The sequence below is a fragment of the Apium graveolens genome, chromosome 2 (assembly GCF_009905375.1).
Source record: "Apium graveolens cultivar Ventura chromosome 2, ASM990537v1, whole genome shotgun sequence".
In the NCBI taxonomy this organism is placed as follows: Eukaryota; Viridiplantae; Streptophyta; class Magnoliopsida; order Apiales; family Apiaceae; genus Apium; species Apium graveolens.
The window spans coordinates 145,978,082-145,998,631 of record NC_133648.1 but is presented as its reverse complement, the minus strand read 5'-3'; the positions used below and the strand labels follow the sequence as shown (position 1 = coordinate 145,998,631).

The window sequence follows — 20,550 nt, the reverse complement described above, 5'->3', positions numbered from 1 at the left end:
TCGTAATAGGGTTCATATGTCAGGATAAGATTCATTTAACGGTTCGACCCACATATCAGTCGTTCGATTTTTTTAATCGGTTTTCTCGACGATCCAACCGTACGGATGTTATTAAACCGCCTTCCTAACATTGGAAAAAAATAATCAAAAAATATAATGCCCGGATCATGGTCGGATCGTAATAGGGTTCATATGTAAGGATATGATTCATTTAACGGTTCGACCCACATATCCGTCGTTCGATTTTTTTAATCGATTTTCTCGACGATCCAACCGTACGGATATTATTAAACCGCCTTCCTAACATTGGGAAAAAATAATCAAAAAATATAATACCCGGATCATGGTCGGATCGAGACATTAAAATATCGTTTTTTCTAAAATTTACGAAAAAATGAAAAAAATGAAATAAATGAAAATCATACAAAAGGTGCAGTGAAAATATGGGCGGCGAAATTTCCCCCCAAAAACATCACTCTCTCTCTCAGACTCTCTCTCAGAAACATCACTCTCTCTCGACCTCGCTCACTCACCTCAGCCTCCCACCTCGCTCACTCACTCACCTCTCACCAACACTCCCTAACTCTCACCCATCTCACTCTCCCTAACTCTCACCCATCTCACTTTCCCTAACTCTCACCTCACCTCAGCCGCACTCTCACCTCAGCCTCACCTCAGCCGCTCTCATTTCGGTGGATTCAGCAGCAATTAGGTGGTTCTCAGCAACATTTCGGTGGTTCGGGTTCTCTGCAACGGAGTTAGGGCGTGCAATTAGGGTTTCAGAATTTTAGGGTTTCGGTTGGAGCTAGCAATTAGGGTTCAGAGCTGCTTTGTGGTTTCGATTTTGGACCAAGGTAACCTCTAATTGAACTTTATTTTTGATTTTATGTATTTATCCCTGCTTATTTAATATGTTTAATATGTGTCTGTGTTTAATATGTGTAATATGTGTAATACGTTTAGAGTTTGTGTTTAATATGAATGTAATATGTGTTTGTGGTCATCTCCCCCCTCTCTCTGTCTCTCTCTCTGTCTCTCTCTCTCTCTCTCTGTCTCTCTCTCTCTCTCTCTCTTTGAGTTTTATTGTTTTAGATTCTTGTAATTATGGTTATTGCATTTCTTGATGTGATTACGTGCCGAGATGAATTGATGAAATTATGTTGCTTATTCGCTGTTTTTTGTTATTTAATGTCCAAATGCAAGGCTTAACTCTGTTTGCCATTTGGTTACTGTGTCTTGTTTTTATCGTTTTTTAGCAGTACTGGGCCTTCCTTAGTTCCTTGTACAATTAAATAAATATATATTATTCGAATACTTAAGACATTAATCTAATCTCAAACTGATTTTATGTGCTATACAAGTCTTTGACTATTGATCTTTTACATTCTAAAATTTATTCCCTGTGTGCTATTCAAAAGTTACAGTTGTAAATTGAAGTAAAAAATTTAATAAAAATCAAAGAATGGATAAAAATGGGGAATGAGATGTAGGAAATTATTAGTTTATCTAGTATCACTGCAGTATAGTGCACAGGGATGGATTTCGAAGATAATTTAGGTGAAATGTTCAATTGTACGGGTAAAAAGTTTCGAGATTTAGAAAATGACTATGAAAGTCTAACAAATGCAGAGGCTAGAAAGTTTTATGGCCATGTTAGGGAGGGTAAACAACCACTATACCCCGGATCCACTAAATTCTCTCGGTTAAGTTTCCTGATCAAACTTTATCATTTAAAGTGTGCTCATGGAATTTCCGAGTCTGCCTTTGGGGAATTGCTGGAGTTAATAAGAGACGCCTTTCCTGATGCCCAAATACCTTTGTCTTTGAATGCTGCAAAAAATATGATCAAGGATTTAGGCTTACATTATGAAAAAATACATGCATGCCGAAATAATTGCATGTTGTACTGGGGAGAAAATAAAGACAAAGAAAAATGCGACAATTGTGGTGTTTCTAGGTGGGTGTTACCAGAAAAAAAAGGCAATGATGCTAGTGATCCGGGGCAGGTTATACACAAAGTGCCAGCTAATGTGATGAGGTACTTCCCTCTAAAGCCGAGATTGCAGAGGCTATACATGTGCAAGGAATATTCGAAACTAATGAAATGGCACGATATGGTACGTCAACAGGATGGAAAAGTAAGACATCCGGCTGATACAGAGGCTTGGAAGACGATAGATGCTGACTATCCTGATTTTTCATTAGAAAATCGGAATGTTAGTTTAGGAGTAGCCTCAGATGGATTCAACCCCTATCGTTCAATGAACCTAAGTCACAGTACCTGGCCAATTGTATTGGTCAATTACAACCTCCCACCTTGGCTATGCATGAAACAAGAAAATCTAATTCTTTCGACACTAATATCTGGTCCAGATTCACCAAAGAATAGTATTGATGTGTTCATGCAACCTTTAATTGCCGAGTTAAAAGAATTATGGGAGGTCGGCGTTAATACTTATGATGCCTTGGCTGATGAAGATTTTAATTTACGTGCTAGAGTGCTATGGACTATTAGCGATTTCCCGGGATATGCTATGTTGTCCGGCTGGAGCACAAAAGGCAAACTAGGGTGTCCTGTCTGCCATTATGAAACTTCATCACTTTATTTGAAGCATAGCAAGAAAATGTGCTATATGAACCACCGAAAGTTTCTTCCTTCTGCACACAAGTGGAGAATGGATACTAAAAGGTTTAATGGCGCAATTGAAATGGGGCAGTGTCCTTCAGTTTTAACGGGAACTGACATTGAGGAGTTGTTGTCTGGGTATGTAAACCAATTCGGCCTGCAGAACAAAAAGGCAAAGAGTAAAACTGAGGGCCCTTTTAAAAAGAAGTCATTTTTTTTTATTTACCTTATTGGAAGCATAATCCACTTCGACATAACCTTGACGCCATGCACATAGAAAAAAATGTTTGCGATAACATATTGGGCACTTTACTCAATATAAGTGGCAAGACAAAAGATCATGTTGCCGCTCGTAAAGATTTACAAGAAATGGGAATTAGAAAACCCCTCCATCCTGTTCTATCAGAAGATGGAGCACACCATGAAATACGAGCAGCAATCTTTGACTTGTCGAACAAAGAGAAGGAGATCTTTTGTTCAGTGTTGGAAAACACTAAACTACCGTACGGTTGTGCCTCCAACATAGGGCGATATGTGCACACAAAGGAGAGGAAAGTAGTGGGGTATAAGAGCCATGATGCTCATTTCATACTGCACTACTTGTTGCAGTTTGCCATCAAAAAAACTACAAAGGCTGAGGTTGTTGTACCTTTGATGAAATTGAGTGCCTGCCTTAGAGCTCTATGGAGCAAGGTTATCGATTTGGAGGAGCTTGATAAGTTGGAAACTGAAATCGTCGAGGTACTTTTCCAATTTGAGATGATTTTTCCATCAGCTTTCTTCGACATAATGGTGCACTTGCTTGTTCATCTAACTAGAGAAGTTAGACTTGGGGGACCTCAGCACCTTCGAAACATGTTCCCAATAGAGCGTTATCTTGCAAAATTGAAATCATACGTTCGTAATAGAAGTAAGCCGGAAGGTTCTACTGCAGAAGGTTACATAGCTGAAGAATGTGTAACATTTTGTTCAAGATTTTTGGCTGCTGATGAAACAACAAAAAACAACATGTGCTCAACAGTTTTCGAAAGAGGGCCAACACAAGCTGAATATCATATCGGAACGAGAAGGAATAAAGATGGAACTATTATTCATTTGGAAGATGTTGATTGGAAGGCAAGTCATCGCTATGTTTTGTTCAATACTGGTAACAAAGAAGTAGAGAGGCTCCTCGAGTAAGTTTAATAAGCTCTAACGTAAATAATTTTAATTCATAATTCAAGAACTTTTTCTTTTCTGCACTGTTTTAACTTAGTATAATTTTAGGGAACATCAAGCCTTGGTGGACAGCCACGAAAATACGAACAGATACAAGAGGGCACGAAGACACACGGCAGAATTCTGGGACTGGTTACGAGAAGAGGTTGGGAAAATGGTGGAGGTTTCATCTGACTTGGGGGTGTTTGCGTTGGGGCCTAATCGAACAGCTAGAAGGTTTACTGGTTATGTTGTTAATGGCTATCGATTCCACACAAGTGATAGAGATTCTCGATGCACAACACAAAATAGTGGTGTATATTTGACTGCACAAACAACTAGTTTCTCTAGTTCTAGAGACGAGAACCCTATAGTTGGGGATGTCAGCTACTACGGATCGATAGAAGATATCATAGAACTTGATTACTGGGGATTATTTACAGTTGTCCTATTTAAGTGTCGTTGGTACCAACAACAAAAAGATCCACACGGTCACATTCGAGTAAATTTCAATAGGTTATGCCATAAATCTGATCCTCATGTCCTGGCCAAACAAGTGCAACAAGTTTTTTATGTGGAAGACCCAATCGAAAAGAATGTACATTACGTAATTAAGAAACTACCGAGGGAGTGGTGTGATAATGGAAACGTGGATGCACATGAAGATGTCAACGATACTGATCTCCGTGAGACTGAATTTGTTTGTGGACTTCAAACTCATGTTGATGAAATGAGTTGGTGCAGAGATGATATCCCTACAACAAGAGTTCCCATTCCCGATAAATGAAGCAACCAAACTGCTAAACATTTATAAGTTTAAAATTAATCACAGCAGTGAACTTTATTTTGTATTTTCTCTATGTTTGGACTATTTAGATGTAATTGAATATCTTAATTTATTTCTTCCATGAATTCTTCAATGAAATCCATCTTTGTAGTTTAAATTTTTTGTCGTCGTTGTCTGATTTGTAGTTTATATTTATTGTCTTGGTAAGTTCAACATGCCCTTGTTATATTTCGTAGTGTTGGGATTAAATCTCCTTACTGTAATTTAGTTGATTCAGTAGATGCATATGATAACTATTTTTTCTTATTTTTATAATTTTGTATGTTAGCTGCAAATATCCTACACGTGTAATAAAAACAAATATAGGATATGAAGTAGATGCTTAATAACTTTTTGTGATCGAAATTGTGTTTGTTGCATTTGTGTCGAGTGCCAATTCATGAATATTTTGTTGTTTATTATTTGATCTAATATGTGTTTACCAATTAGTTCGAGATATGTGTTTATGGCATACTAGGATTTGGAAAAGATACATTTGAAATATTTTTGTTTAATGGTCAGCCATTGACATCTCTTTGAACTCTGTGCAGGATGGCAGAAAAACACGTTAATATTGGATTGTACCACGGTGGGGAGTTTCAGAGGACAAGTTACTCTGGTGGAGATTGCTTGACTATTTATAATGTAGATGCTGATATGTGGGCTTATAATGATCTGATGGAGGAGGTGAAGGATCTCCTCAAACTCAATGAAATCGGAGGAGTCTATGCAAAAGAAGGAAAGCATGGTGGTTGGAAGCTGCTGAGGACTGACCTGGACATCATTCAAGAGATAGAAAAGTGCAACGATGGCGAAGAGGTCAAGCTTTATGTAGACACAGTTGTTGACCCTGCAATTGAGCCGTTGTGTGAGATGCAGCCACACGTGATTGTCAGGCCGAGGAAAAGCCTGTTTGAAGGTATGCCTATTGCTGATAAATAATTAGGTCCCCATTAAGTACACATCTCTATCTATTTCTGTATCTCTTTATATATGCATAATGGGACTTGGATGTCCATATTAGTTGAAGATAATTCTTTGACTTGGATTTTTTTCTTGCATAAATACAGTTTCACCGAAGAAAATACAAAAGCGGAAATATATTACCACACATGAACTCCAGCAGAAGCAGAACCCAAGGAAGATTGCTAAGAAGACACCTGAGCCCAGTCGGAGGTATGCGTTACGATCATCGCCAGCTCTGTTGCCTACTCATCAAGATGCAACTGCTGGGCAAGGAAACGATAAAGGGTCTGCTAGAAGGAAACTGCAGTTACAAGATGATATTATTCTGGATAAAGAGGTATTTTTTTAATTTTCCTTCTTAAAAACATAAGTTATAATGATTATTGTTGTGTTATGTCAATTTAATCACTGACCTTGTCTTCATAAATTATTGTAGTTGCCCCCACCACCACTGACCGAAATCAAAAGAAAAAGACCCCGTACTTTGCAAAATAATGAGAAAATGAAAGATCAGCTACAAGGTGATGCACGCCAAGTAAGATGTCCCCTTGAACTTGCTATACCTGACATCGAGGTATCCTTGTCAATGTTCCTCTTTTTTTTCTTCTAACCTAGACTGTAACACTTGTAATATTCACTTAAACACTCCTTCCAAATTTTTAGAAAGAAAGTACAATGCATAGTTGAGCTACACTAATAACAGTGCTGATTTATAATTATTGCAGGTGCCCCCCCCCCCCACCGCTACCAGCATGTGAGCAAGAAAGACTTAATCGAATGAAGGAAAATGATAGAAGGTTGGAAGAACTTGGGATCAAAAAATTAGTGATTGATTTGAGAGCTCGATCAGCAACAGTTATTGAGAAATCCAAAGAAAAAGACAAAGCCTCTCCGGATGATGATGATTATAATCCGGAAAGTGAGGACGAACATGATAGTGATGATTCATCTGAGGTATGGATTTCTTTTACAGTCTTCATTACTTTGGCCTTCCTTCCTTGTTTCTCAAGAGTGTAAATTGTGTTTTTTATTAGTTTAAGACCTGATATTTTGTTTATCACTATATCAAGTTTCCTATATATTTTGTTTTTATTTTATACTCTTTATTGCTTTGGCCTCACATTATATTTGCAATCCTAATAATTGTAGAGAATGAAGAATGGGAAGAAAAAGAACCATGTCCCCCTTGGACCAAGAACTCGTTCGCGAGCTAATGTCACCGCTGTAACAGAGAATGAACCATCGCAAGCTGGTAAAACATCTGACAAGGAAATGACCAGTAAATCTAAGCTCCTGAAACCAACATGTAGTAAAATCTTAAAATCCGCGAGCAATTCAGAATCACGTGGGTCTGTATCTGCTTATTTAGAAATGCGGGAACGTCAAAAGCAGGGCATTCTTCCGCCAACAACCGAGAATGTGCACGCTTCTAATTCGGAAAATGTTGTTGAGGAAGAAACTGAAGCAGGTACTTTTACTTTCTAAATATAACTACGCATGAATTATGCACACTAATTATTTATTGATGGAGAGGCAGTAAGAATTTAATTAATTATTAAATTCGCAGTCACCTTTTTTTGTGTGTGCATGTACTATGAAGTACCAAAGCCCAAAAAATGGAGAGGAAGGACAAAACTGCTAACTGTTCACGCAAGGACACGTGATGAAAGACCGGTGATTTTTTTGAACAAACAAAATGTACCTGTTTCAAGAGACGGAAAAGTTACGAGAGAGCTGAGTAATTTTCTCGGAACAGTTGCAAAGGACAATGTCTCTCTTACTTATGTCAACTGGCGCCTGGTTCCTGAATAATTGAAGAAGAAAATGTGGGACTATACTCGGGTAAATTCTATTACCTAAACCTCAGTTTCATTTATTTTTCAATTAACCCCTTCATTTTATTGATCTTGAGTTTATTATATATTAGGACCATTATATTATTCCGAATGAAGCTCAGTCCTGGGTTTATGAGACAATTAATAGATGCTGGAGGACTTACAAGTCTCGGATGAAGGCAAAGCATTACACACAGCATGCCACTGATGATGAAAGGCTTGAACATAGGCCCAAGGAGATTCCGCTCGAGGATTTTAAATTGCTGATAAAGTATTGGGGAGATGAGTCGGTGAAGGTGCCTTCGTGCTTCTTTTTAATATGATTTTAATGATTTTAAAGATTCTCAAACTGGATTGTGCAATTTTTTTTAATAGGAATTAGCACATGATAACAAAGTAATCCGCGCTTCGGTAACTGACCCACACAATCAGGGTGCCAACAGTAGTGCAGAAGTTGGAGAGAAGTTGGTATGATTCCTAAATTAACTAGTACATTTATGAATATTTCCCCTTTTATTTTGATATTATAATTACGGCCCCATGGTTAAGTTAAATTGGATTAAATTTTGATTATAGGATAAATTTATAATTTAATTAGATGGGGACATGTTCTTAAATCCAATTTTAAAATGGGACATGTTAGAACCCCCCCCCTTTTTTTAAATAATGTATCTGTCCTTGTCGATATCATCATTATAACTAGCAATTATTTAGTTGTCTGATTACTTATGATATTCAGATTATTACAAACCAATCCGCATTTATATAACTTTAAATAATTCACTGTGAACAACCCGAAAAAACTAATAAAATAGAGCTCGCAGACACAATAATTTAGTTGTTCATGTCAAGTGCCATCAAACATTTTTGTGCTTTAATTCTTCAGAAATCAGATGCATGTCTATTTTTTGCTGGTATTTGCTTGAATTTAGATATTCAATTTCAGAACTGCATTAATATTGCCTTCATTGACTTCCCGTACACACTTGGATTGTGTCTACTAAATAGTAATGACTACCTAGTTGTTTGTTCATAAATCCTTTGATTGAATGTTAGTGCTTAGGCATTTTTTAAATAGTTGATGTGCAATTTTTCTTAAGTAAATCAATAGTTATGTGGTAACTTTGAGCTAGATAACCTTGTCTTTTTCTTTTGTGCTCTATAATAGAAAAAGACTGATCCTAATCTCGCCTCGCCATCACAAGCTGAAATTTATTTGGAATCTCATGAACAAGATGGCCGAACATACAAGACTACGGCTGCTCCGCAAAAAAGAAACGTAAGGACTTTACTTTTTTTATGGAGGTTAAATGCTGCACGGTAGTTCAATTTGTCTATTTCTTTAAAATTAAGAGATAAAAAATGCTTTGCCAAGTATGTTTTGTTGGTTTAATTTATTTGGTAAAACAAATAACATAAGAGACTTAGCGGAAATAAAAGGTTGTTAAGTATTAGTATAGGCCACCTTAATGCAAACCTTGTTAGTAGTTGTGTAGTTGTGTAGCACAATTATATGGTAAAATTGATTAATATTTAACAACATTTTTCTTGTAGAGAAAGAACAAGAAAGCGATGGAATCAGATTCGGCTCCTGCAGACACTTATTTGGAAGATTTGACTGCAAAGATCAGGGGAGAACTTGAGGCTGAACTGGAAGAAAAGGTTTCCAAGAAAGTGTAGGATAACTTGTCAGTTATTCTCAAAAAGATCGCAGCAGCTAATCCAGGCTTGAATCTGGACATTGGAGAAGTTGATGCTAATATTTCAAGCGAGGATGATGAAAATGGTACACCAATGACTATCGGGACTGCTGGGACTTCCAAGACTGCCCAGACTTCTTCTTAGATATTTCTCTTTACAAGCATTAGCTTGAGTTAATAGTATGGACAGTTATGTTATTTAGACTTTTGAATTATTGGTTTATAACTTTTGGTACTCACTGTAATTGGTGGTGGATGGTGTTTATTTGGTTTGGTTGGAGTTGGAATTTGGGGATTGTTTAGTGTTCTTGTTAGTATGATTTTGGTGGAGTGATGTAGTGAATCGTACTATAATTTTGGCGAAGTGGTTATTATGTTGGCGGAGTTGGTGTTCTGAATGCTGTAAGACTAGTTTGTTGGGGAAATATATTTTGGTATAGTTGAATTGTTATTTTGTTAATGGCAGTAATGTGTTTATCAAAACTACATTTCAAAATGTTATCTATTAGTGTTACAATAGCTATATTTATCACTGTTACAAAATCTAAATTTGTGTTTCTTTTGCCAAAATACAGTGTTACATTAGATTTGTTTACTGTTACGTCAGTAATAAAAGTGGGCCCACATGTGGGTCCCACATGGCAGTGGGACCCACTTGATGATGTTACAATGGGCCCCACTTGATGATGTGGCAGTGGGCCACACTTGATGACGTGGCAGTAGGCCCCTTGATGACGTGGCAGCGGGCCCCATATGATGACGTGGCAGTGGGTACCACTGATTAGCCAATCTATGTGGCAGTCCATGTGGCATTGCTCGCCACGTGTCAGTGGGTCCCTCTATATGACGTGGCTGCCTATGTGGCAATCCAGTCAGGTGGGTCCCACATGATTTTTTCAAATGCTAAGGTAACACTGAATTGCCGTTACGTTTGATTTATCTAGTGTTACTCTATCTCCCTAAGGTAATGTTTTTATTTGTGTTACGGTTGATAATCAAAACATTACATTAGATAGCAATGGCAACATTTGCGGATGAAATGGTTATTTGGCGTTACAATAGGCCTATTGCAACATAAAACGGGCCTAAGGTGACGTAAAATGAGTGTCTTATTAGCCCATCTATGGCGTAGTGAGATTTTGTACCACAATCTAAAGATCTTGATGATTCAAGAATTGCAGAGTGTGTGGACTAGCTTCTGAAAGCACTATGTGCATTAATGCAGTTATTAAGAGCATGTTATGACTGTTTCTATCTGTATTTACCCAAGGGATATTTCTTCAGAGGTACAAAAGCCAAATCTCTCTTCTTTTAGAAATACATGTTCCATTAGAATAATTGTATGTTTTTTTGTGAATAATATAATCATTGACTCTTCTATTAATAAATCTTGAAAATGGCATATCAAAATCAATGAATAATTACATATAAAATGAGTATGATGAGTGAACTCACTTATTTTCTTGATGCTCGGGAAAATAAAGTAAGTGATGAAATCCTTATAAGTCAAACACTGGCTATGCATGTTCTTCTTAAGATGTTCGACTTAACTTATTATATATCTGCAAAATCACTCATGCCAATTCTTGATTCATCTAAAATAAATTCTTTTGCGAATATTTTAAGATACAAGAGCTAAGCTATTTCTCTTTATATTTAAACTTACAGTAGATCAAAGATTATATTTCCCACAAGTTTTGTGTTTACTTCATACTTTGTCTCCAGTATATTGTTACTCAGAAGCTTTGAAGTAATTTTTCAGATATTTCAAAGGATCACTAATTCTCGGAAATTGATAACCTAGAGACTATGAGCTTGTGCTAACTAGTTATCTGGATGTAGACTGTGTAGTTTGCAATAATGACAGGAAAGAATCCACGAGGAGCTGTCGATGTCTAGAAAATAAACCAAACTCTTGATCGGGCAATAAAGCTAAACTATTTGTTAATATCTACTTCTGAGAATGAAGACACTGTAACTGGAGGTTATGGTTCACAGCTTTCATAGACAAAAAGTCAATTTATTGACTACGGCTTACAGTTAGAGTGAACTCCATACTACTGTGACAACACCAGAGTTTTTACATAATTGAATTTTCAGTTTAGAATGAAGAATCAAGTACATCAACACAAGAAAATATATCTGCCAAGCAGAATCCACTTTTACAAAGTTGGTAAGTAAGCTAGGTATGCCAGAATCTCTTTAATCTTTGTTAGATATATGTTTTAAGTAGCCATATTGTATGTTATGAATCTTGATAAAAACCTATTCTTCAATCAATTTAATGCTTGTAGATTTTCAAGATCAACCTATGATTATTTGTTTAATAGCCATAGCACATAATCTGGATATATGTTGTAAAATATTTTACATGTCATGATTTCTGATGATTTATCTATATACCTATGGATGAAATCGTGTTGCATATTAATTAGTAACCAAGTGTTCAAATAAGGTCCCCATCTAATATCCAATGTTAGATATAGGACAATTATGAGTCTGATTATATTTTCTCTAACTTCATCAATGAATAAATTTAGCCATTGACAGTCAAAATGAACACTTGAAGTCTACATATGTTATCTAGCAATTGATAAACAAGTCATGTATATCAACTGCTAGTTCTTTGCCATCGATATATAATTGTTCATCAATGGCTATGAGTAGACTACACAACATGACTTCAAAGATGCAGAGTCCTCACCAAACTCTATGTTTTGAAAGTAAGTTGTAACATTTCTTTTTGTATTAATAATCATTTATCAAAATTTATTAATTATTCCAAAACCGATAAATACTGATAAAATTGATCATTGATATATCAGTGTTTAGTTGAAACTATTAGATATTGATATCGAGTCTTATTACCAGGTTTTATGGTGTGATGAATTTTCTAATTGAGATTAAGTTATATATATATATATGAAGAACACTTTCATAGACTGATGATCATGAGCTATTACTCTATTTTTCATACTTAACTTCGATTATTTTATCAGAAAAATTTATCTGTACCCGTAAAGATTTCACTCATGAATCTGCTCATATTCTAGGAGTGAAATCTTGCTGAACTTGTTTGTGACTGTTTCTTTTCCAAGAAAGAATGCCATAAATTTAGAACAAGTTTTAAGAATTTCTATGTTGAATTGTCTTACTACTCCGCCAATGGGGGTAGGTTGGAAATTTCAACTTAGAAATCAAGAAGCGAGGCATATCAATCACTTGTTAATTGTTAGGAGGTCATAATATTTTTCTATATTATTAAGCTAACAAGGAAGTGCTAGTTGAGATAACTAGTTAAAATTAGTCACTCTCTTACAATGTGCCGTGACATTTCAAATCAGTAGTAATTATGCATTTGCATAATCTGTATTTGATGTACACAAGTTATTTGTTCAAGCCTAAATTCCTTGCATAATGTCATTCTTCAATAAGTAATAATTTACCTTTTTAACCAACCAACTCATGGGTTATTCTCGGTATCTTACAATGCAACTCACTTTTAAGTGAACTAAAAGTTCCTCCGGAAAATAATGCAGGAGTAATAAAGCAATAAACTCTGAAAGAAGAAAGAATGAAAAGTCTCGTCAAAAGGAGACATTTCTGAGAAAAGTGAACAAGATTTGAGAGTATGGTCAGGTATGTCCTTCTTTACATATCTTATCTTGTGAGGGTGATGAAACTAATAGTGTTTAACTGGACAAAAATTCTTGTAGGATCGGTGGTCAGTTAGTCTTGGTACCTGTGCTCTAGCAAAGTTGTTAAAATATCAGTGTTACCTAGCTCCGAAAAGGGAAAAAGCAATCTAATCTCTTCCAGAAATCAGATCAATTATCTCATTTTTGGATTCAGATCTTCATCTATATCTTTTAAAAACATTATGTTCACCATTCTCTAGCTTCCGGTTTCTTTAATAAATCATTCATCCAATGAATTAATTGTAACCCAACGGTTAAATTATATTTATGTTGTATGACTAAATGATAGTCATTGAATATTATGACTTGAGTTTGTGAACATATCCCTTCCATGGATAAATGGACTTAGTGTCACATTATTTCAAATATCACATTATTATCATTTGGACTTCACAGTCTTTTAGCTTGAAATATTGTTCAGTTCACCAACCTACTCTCTGTGCCGTTTAATGTACATCTCAAGATTCAATAAATTATTTAAGGCACTCCTGACCTTAGATATTTGGTCATGAACTCTCTTGGCCTTTAAATACTCGCATGCTTCATCACTTCTCTTTCATCATCATCTCTCAACCTCTATCTCTTTTCAAAATGACATTTATAATCCTTCATGACATCAACAAAGTTGTAGTTGAGGGAATGATATTCAGTGGTCCTACCACGAAAGAAGAGATACCTATTGTCCTGGCCGACATCCAGGAAGCCATTAAAGAAAAGAGAGCATGGGAGGTTGTGGCCGCTACTGTTGCTCTTGCTGCTGCTCATGCCAACCCTCGAAATAATGGTGATAATGGTGGTTGTCGAGGAGGTGATTTCTCATCTTCCAATGTTAGGGTCTAGATATCTAGATGACAGTGTTGACTAGGGTGGAAATATTAATTTAAAAGAACTTTTTATTGTAAATTGTTCTTTATGAATAAAATTTATAATTATCTACATGTTGATATGTGAAACTTTTCATGATTATCTACTTTTCTCATTGTTATTATGATTTTGTTAGAGTATGAATCTTCTCATAACTCACATAACAAGTTAATGAGACTACTCTTCTGAAAATCTTTAAGCTAATAATATTTGCCAGTCAATAGTGGATATCCATTTGCAGATGATCAGTTTGATGAAAGAACAAAAGGATCTAGACGTGCACATTATCACTTATATAACCAGAAGTAAATAACTTGACCTTAAAAGAGTAACTTTTAGGCATCCCACAAGTTATTAACCACCTTCTGTCTGAATTCTCCAAACATAAGTGATAAGATTACAAAGAAACTAGTTGGAAAAATAAGACAAAACATGTGAGTTGAGTGATACATTAAGCCTCTCTAAGCCACACCAACTGGTATTTAATTCCTGAGTGCATTCACTAGTTGTCTCTCTCAAAGAAACCACTGATTCAATTGAATATTTGTAGTTGTCTTATGGAATTACTTTACAAACCAATGTAGTTATATGTGAAGCATATACTTGCATAAATGAGAGCACATCAGCTGAAACATCTTTTATCTTTCAGAAGATGTTGCCAAAACTCAGCTTTGACTATATTCCTCTCTAAATGTCAAAAACAAATTTGTAATCAAGAAGCTCAACTTGCTGAGATGCTTATTTTAAAATTAGAAATAATTTACTTCATTACTAAGCCTAGCATTTATGAAACACAATGTTTGCATTGTGCTTTCCAACTCGAAACCTTCACTTAGATTTGGCGAGAGGCTACATGCTGAGGTAGACCTCGATGATGCCAATTCACAATCAAGGGTTTCATCGCTCTTTAGTGAAGACCTTGTAAATTCAGCATATATTAGGTGTAAGTAGACATGCAATGGCTACATGGTTTGAGAATGATTTTCTGAGGGGAAATCATTCAAATCCACTTCAATTCAAGTGGAGGTTCAGTTTATCTGAACAACATCCCTCACAACTATTGTCTAAGACAGACTTCACTGAAGTATTAAGATAATAAGTAAAACTATTTTTGACTTGTCAAGATAGGAAACCCACAACTGTGGTGGTCCCTTTCAAAGGGAACCAGGGTTTGAGAATGTTTTCTAAGTGAAAGATACCTTCAAATCCACTCTAGTATACTGGAGCTTCATAAAAGTGAAGAACACATCCATATAACCACAAAAAAACTTTAATTTTATATTATTCATTTTATGAGTTCAATTGTTCATTTCAGAACATGAGGCATCTCATTTATTGAGATAGTGCATTTCTTAAATTCATATTGATGTGATTCATATCTCTGCAGAGTCACAGCCCAAAATCTTGCAAATCAATCTTCAAAACAAATTCATATAAACACCCAAATAACCCACCTATTCTTCTCATGAATGTTAGTTAAATACCAATACCTCAAGGCAATTGTATAATTCTTGAATTCATAGTGAAGTCTTGCACTGAAGCTGATAATCATCAATCTCTCATTCCAGTCATAAGTAGCTAAAACTATGTTATTAAGTTCTCAATCAATCTTCACAGACTTTAACTACAGTGACATCCTCTATTCTCCTCATCAGTGGCTACATATCAGTCATTGATAAGTGTTAGTCCATCAATGGCTAGTTTAGCAGCACATTCATTGATAATTCAAATTGTTCCATCAACTGCTACCTCATAGTAGCTGATACAAGTACATGTTGCATCGCTTCTGCATACGACCAAACAATTACTTTAACACTCCTAGGACTGAGGGATTGGTGTGAACACTTTGAGCATGAGGAATTGTTTTGATTGTAGTCAAAAAAAGAGAAGTATGAATGAGAGGCAAGCTAATTCTTCCAATCTTGTAAGTGAGACAAAAAGTTCCACCTTTGAAGGTGATGGAGAGGGTGTAAGGTATGTGAGTCAAGGGGAGCCCTTGATGCAAGAAAATAGAGAACATAGGAGAATACATGTACATCTAGATTTAACATGAATATTCTTAGTGATGACATCAGAAAGGATGCTTCAAATTTCATCCCAACACGTCACACTCTAGCTGCACGCTATCTAGACTCTAATGGAGAAGTACATCATCTCAGATCCTCAAGTGAACAAAATACTCTTGATACAACTTCAAACCCTTGATGCTAACAAAAGAGGGAGAAGTCTTGAAGACTTGATAGCTCTAGCTAAGGGGGAGGAAAAGAGAAGTCTGCAGATCCATCCAGTTGAGGGGGAGTAAGAGTCAGCAGATCTATCAAGTTAGGGAAGAACAAGAGGCATAGAAAGATATCACTAGAAGGAAAATAGTGCATCAACAAAGAGGGAGTAAGAACTCAAAAATCTTTCCAACACATGGATGCTATGAACTAGTTTAGGTAACACATTGAGCTGGTGACAATTCTGTCTCGAATCACTCATTGAAGCTAGTTACAGAGATAGAATTACAACTAAAAGCTGAGAAGCAGTCAAGAAGTTCAAGGAAAAGAGAACAAGCACAGCTGCAAGGAGATAGATAAATTCAGTTTTTGATATTACAGCAACTATTGAATCTAATAAGGATCCAATTCTATCCAATGAAGAGTCTGTCAATCCTAAGAAAAAGTTTGTTACAATCTTCTTTTCAAAAAGGGTCTGAAGGCCATCAAAAATAAGAAAGTTTCAGACAAATCAGTCTTCAAGAAATTAAATCTTCTAATTCAGAGAAGAAGACTGAGGAAAATGATTCAACCATGCATTCAGCCAACATAGATGAGGATTCTCCTAAACAAACTTAATCCAAACAAGATTCATGAAGTTAGAAAGTTACATTCCATCTCAAAACTGTCTACGAAGCTAGTGTTTGACCTCAAGAAAAGGAATTAGCAACTTGCAACTTCTGCTTTAATTCTTGAAGGAGGATAATATCCTTGACATAAAGACATGCTCAGACTCAACAAGAGCTAAAAACTGTCAGTATTCTAACACTTCAAAGCATCAATGAAGATCCAATAATTCTATGAAGAGACTAAATTGTCTAGGTGAGGGATGAAGAGATGTTTTATAAAAGGACATATTGGAATATCAAATAACAAAGGAATCTGGAATAAAGTATTCTCTCACAAGCTCGGAAAGAAGGAGCTACTTTCAGAATAATATATTTTCCTCAAAACTATTTCCTTGTACGCCACATTTATCAGTAGCTTAACATAACACAATTATGCATGTTTAATGTCCCTATAAAAGAATGTGTTTTATTATCATCAAGGCTTTAATTTATGGTTGTTATTCTATCAATAATAAATTGGGGAAGATTGTTAGGAATCAAGCCTAAATCCTGATGATAAACAAATCACATTACATAACTATGTTAAAGTAACTTGTAACCCTCTATGACTAACCATCCTAAGGGACAGTCATTGAAGGAGTAGCCCATCAATTGATATGGTTTATGTAATATTTTATACGAGACTCCTGTAAACAGATAGCAATGCAGTTCTTAATTCAGAAGTCATGTTGACTCAATGGATAATCTAGAATAGGGTGGTTAAGAGTAAATATTTGATGTCGTGTAATTCAAATTAAGTGAAGTGGGTCTTCAACTGCTAAATGAGGAAAAAGCATTAACTGCTATCTCTATCTGCCCATCAACTGCTAAGTATGTAACTATCAATGGCTAAGGAAATTCGTAGCAAGAGACTTCTAATGGCTAAGAAATTATTTAGCTAGTGACTATCAATGGCTAGGAATATACATACCTACTGATAGTGATGTGACGGTGGTCAAAACTTAGGACCGTCACAACACATGGGCTAATAGGAATCTCAGAAAAGAAAATGAAAAGGCAAGACAAAATTTGCATGTGATCTTGGATGCTGAAGAAGTAGAAATATTCCAATTTCATGAAAGACAGATTGGAGGGATATTTAAAGAAATATATCAGGATATAATCTAGCCTCATTTGTCAAGCGTCACAAGAAAAAGAATGAAGAAATAACTTTGTTGGACCTCAAAGACTGTGTTATACATTGTCTAGAAAGCATTCTAACTTGGTGATTTATAAAACAAGTAGTAGCAAATGTTTCATTTAGGAAATAGGTTTTACATTCTCAGTGAGCTTTATAGAGAGATATTTTCCTCTGATTGAAACACTGTAAACCGCAGCCGTGAGATTAAATTTTATAATTGTAACAGATTATTTCTTCAAATAAATCTCAGGTGGCAAGTTGAAAAGCAAACCACCTAAAAATTTAAAATATTCGTGTTCATGTTTCATCTCACAAATACAGATTAATTTTAAATTTTAAATTTGTATTTAAACCCCCCATCTACAAATTAACTTAAGTTGATTGTTAGTTAATATCATCGCCCTCCCATGTATGTGCCTAGTGGACCTAACAAAGGAGAGAGTAGATTTGATAGGATTTGGTAACGAAACTTTCTCTCCAAAATTGGAAAGAACGGAATACAAGAAAAACGATAGTGTAGATGTTTTATTATTTTCAGTCAATACCCACATCTATTTACTTATAAAATACTAGCTTTACAACCCGTGCGATGCACGGGTCTTTATTAATATTTTTATATTATTTAAAATCATAATAAATTTCTTCTTGGATCATTGCCTTATTAGTGTATTTATAAATAATAATATAAATTTTTGTTGTTGGCGGAATTCGAATCTGGATCTTGGGCAGTGTACAAATAATAATATAATTATTTGTTATTGATGGGATTCGAGACTGAGAGTTTTTGTAGTGTATAAATAATAATGTAAATATTTTATGTTGGCGGGATCGAACCGACGATCATAAATATAGATAACCAAACCAACCAAAATAAGACATAACAAATTATACCCCATTCCACTCGCAAGGGTTGGCTCAGTGGGTTAAAGAGGGGATAACTGTCTTTTTGGTCACAGGTTCGAATCCCATGGGAGGAGAATTTATAATTATGATTCATGAACCAGAATTTGCCGTTTAAGTGTGGTTTATCTTGGTTCACGTATTTTGCAGCTTATTGCGTGAGCCCGTGAGGTTTAACCAGTGTGCACCCGAAGGGTAGCGGCCGCAGTTTTACTATGATAAAAATAAATAAATTATAACCCATTTCGATTATTTTATTACAGATAGTATAGAATTGTCTCAAACATAAAACCATGTTCACTACTTCGGCTTCCTCCGTTTGTTTTATCAAAATCAATCACCAAATTTTTTTAACCCAAAATCAGATATATTATATGAATGTGCATAATTCTACTTATGTAAAACATAAATTCAAGATACTGATGTTTTGTTCTCCCCTCTGGACCCTACTTGCCCCTAAAATATGCAGGAGATCATTTCCCCACATTGTGAGATCATTTCCCCACATTATGAGTAACAAAACCTTACTTATCTATATTATTTATACTATACTATAATAATCGGAATGAGTATAATTTGGTTCAACGGTTATCCCTTAATTTTGATTATTAAGAAAATACATAAATAAATAGTATTATATATCTGCTAAAATACTAAATTATTAAACTATTACACACATAGTCTACTTATCGAACTAAATTACAACCACACCTTATCCTACTATTAAAAAAATAGTGTTATATATCCGCTAATTACTAAATCGTTAAACTAGTTGATATAGTTTACTTATCCTACTAAATTATGACCACATGTTATCCTATTGTTTTTTTAATAAATTTATTATTATTATATATTTATATAAATATTTTAAGATTATAATATGACGGGATAAATTAAAATTTTAAATATTAACGGGAACCCATGTATGGCACGAAATTTAAGGTAGTATATTTATACATCTATACTATACTATAATAACTGGAATGAGGTATAATTTGGTTCAACGGTTATTCCCTAATTTTGGTTATTAATAAAATAAATAAATAGTGTTATATATCCGTTAAACTACTAAATTATTAAACTACTAAGCACATAGTGTACTTAACCTACTAAAATACAGTTTATCCTATGATTAAAAAATAAATAATAGTGTTATATATCAACTAAACTACTAAATTGTTAAACTACTAAATATAGTATATTTATCCTAATATACTATGACTTATTTTTATTATAAATTTATATTTATTACATAATTATATAATTATTTTAAAATTATAATATAACAGAATAAATATTTTTTTTAAATATTAATGTGAAGCTGTGCATCACACGGAATTTAAGCTAGTATACTATAATAACCGGAATGAGGTATAATTTGATATGTCTTTTTTTGGTTAGTTTGGTTATCCCTATCTATAATTGTCGGATCTTTTTAATCAAGTAATCAGGACCGTTAAATTGAAATACAAAAAGAATATACACTAATCAAACTCTCATGAACCCCACCTGTTAGGTCACACAACACTGTAGAAGGGGGTTGAGTACAATGTTACTACAATCAAATTGATTTTGAACACAAGTAACAGTAAACAGATATATTCAATATGATAAACTCTGTTACAATGGAACTGTTCTCTCTCAGTGATGAACAAATATCACTAAGAGCTGCTAGGTTACAATCTCGATAATGATAAAACATATAGTGTAAACACTAAGTCTGTGTTTATATAGTACACAGTTATAAGATAACTTCTAATTGATATGTAATATAATTCTGTCTCCTAAAATATATCAATCAGATATTGTCTACAAGTCTTCCGGTCTTCTAACTCTTTCCACGCATATCTTCTTTTGTTTTAGTCTCGATCTTCTACTGTAAATCAGCTTCCTTCCTTATATGAAAGTCTTCTCGCACTTAAGTTCTGATA

At 34.8% G+C, this 20,550-nt stretch overlaps 1 protein-coding gene across 1 annotated transcript; it reads left to right on the top strand.

Moving 5' to 3' along the window:
* Nucleotides 1–1,535: 1,535 nt before the first annotated feature.
* On the top strand, nucleotides 1,536–2,903 carry LOC141694159 (uncharacterized). Its single transcript, XM_074499209.1, has one exon. It carries the CDS (start codon nucleotides 1,536–1,538, stop codon nucleotides 2,901–2,903), a length of 1,368 nt encoding a protein of 455 aa, XP_074355310.1.
* The last annotated feature ends 17,647 nt before the right edge of the window (nucleotides 2,904–20,550 follow it).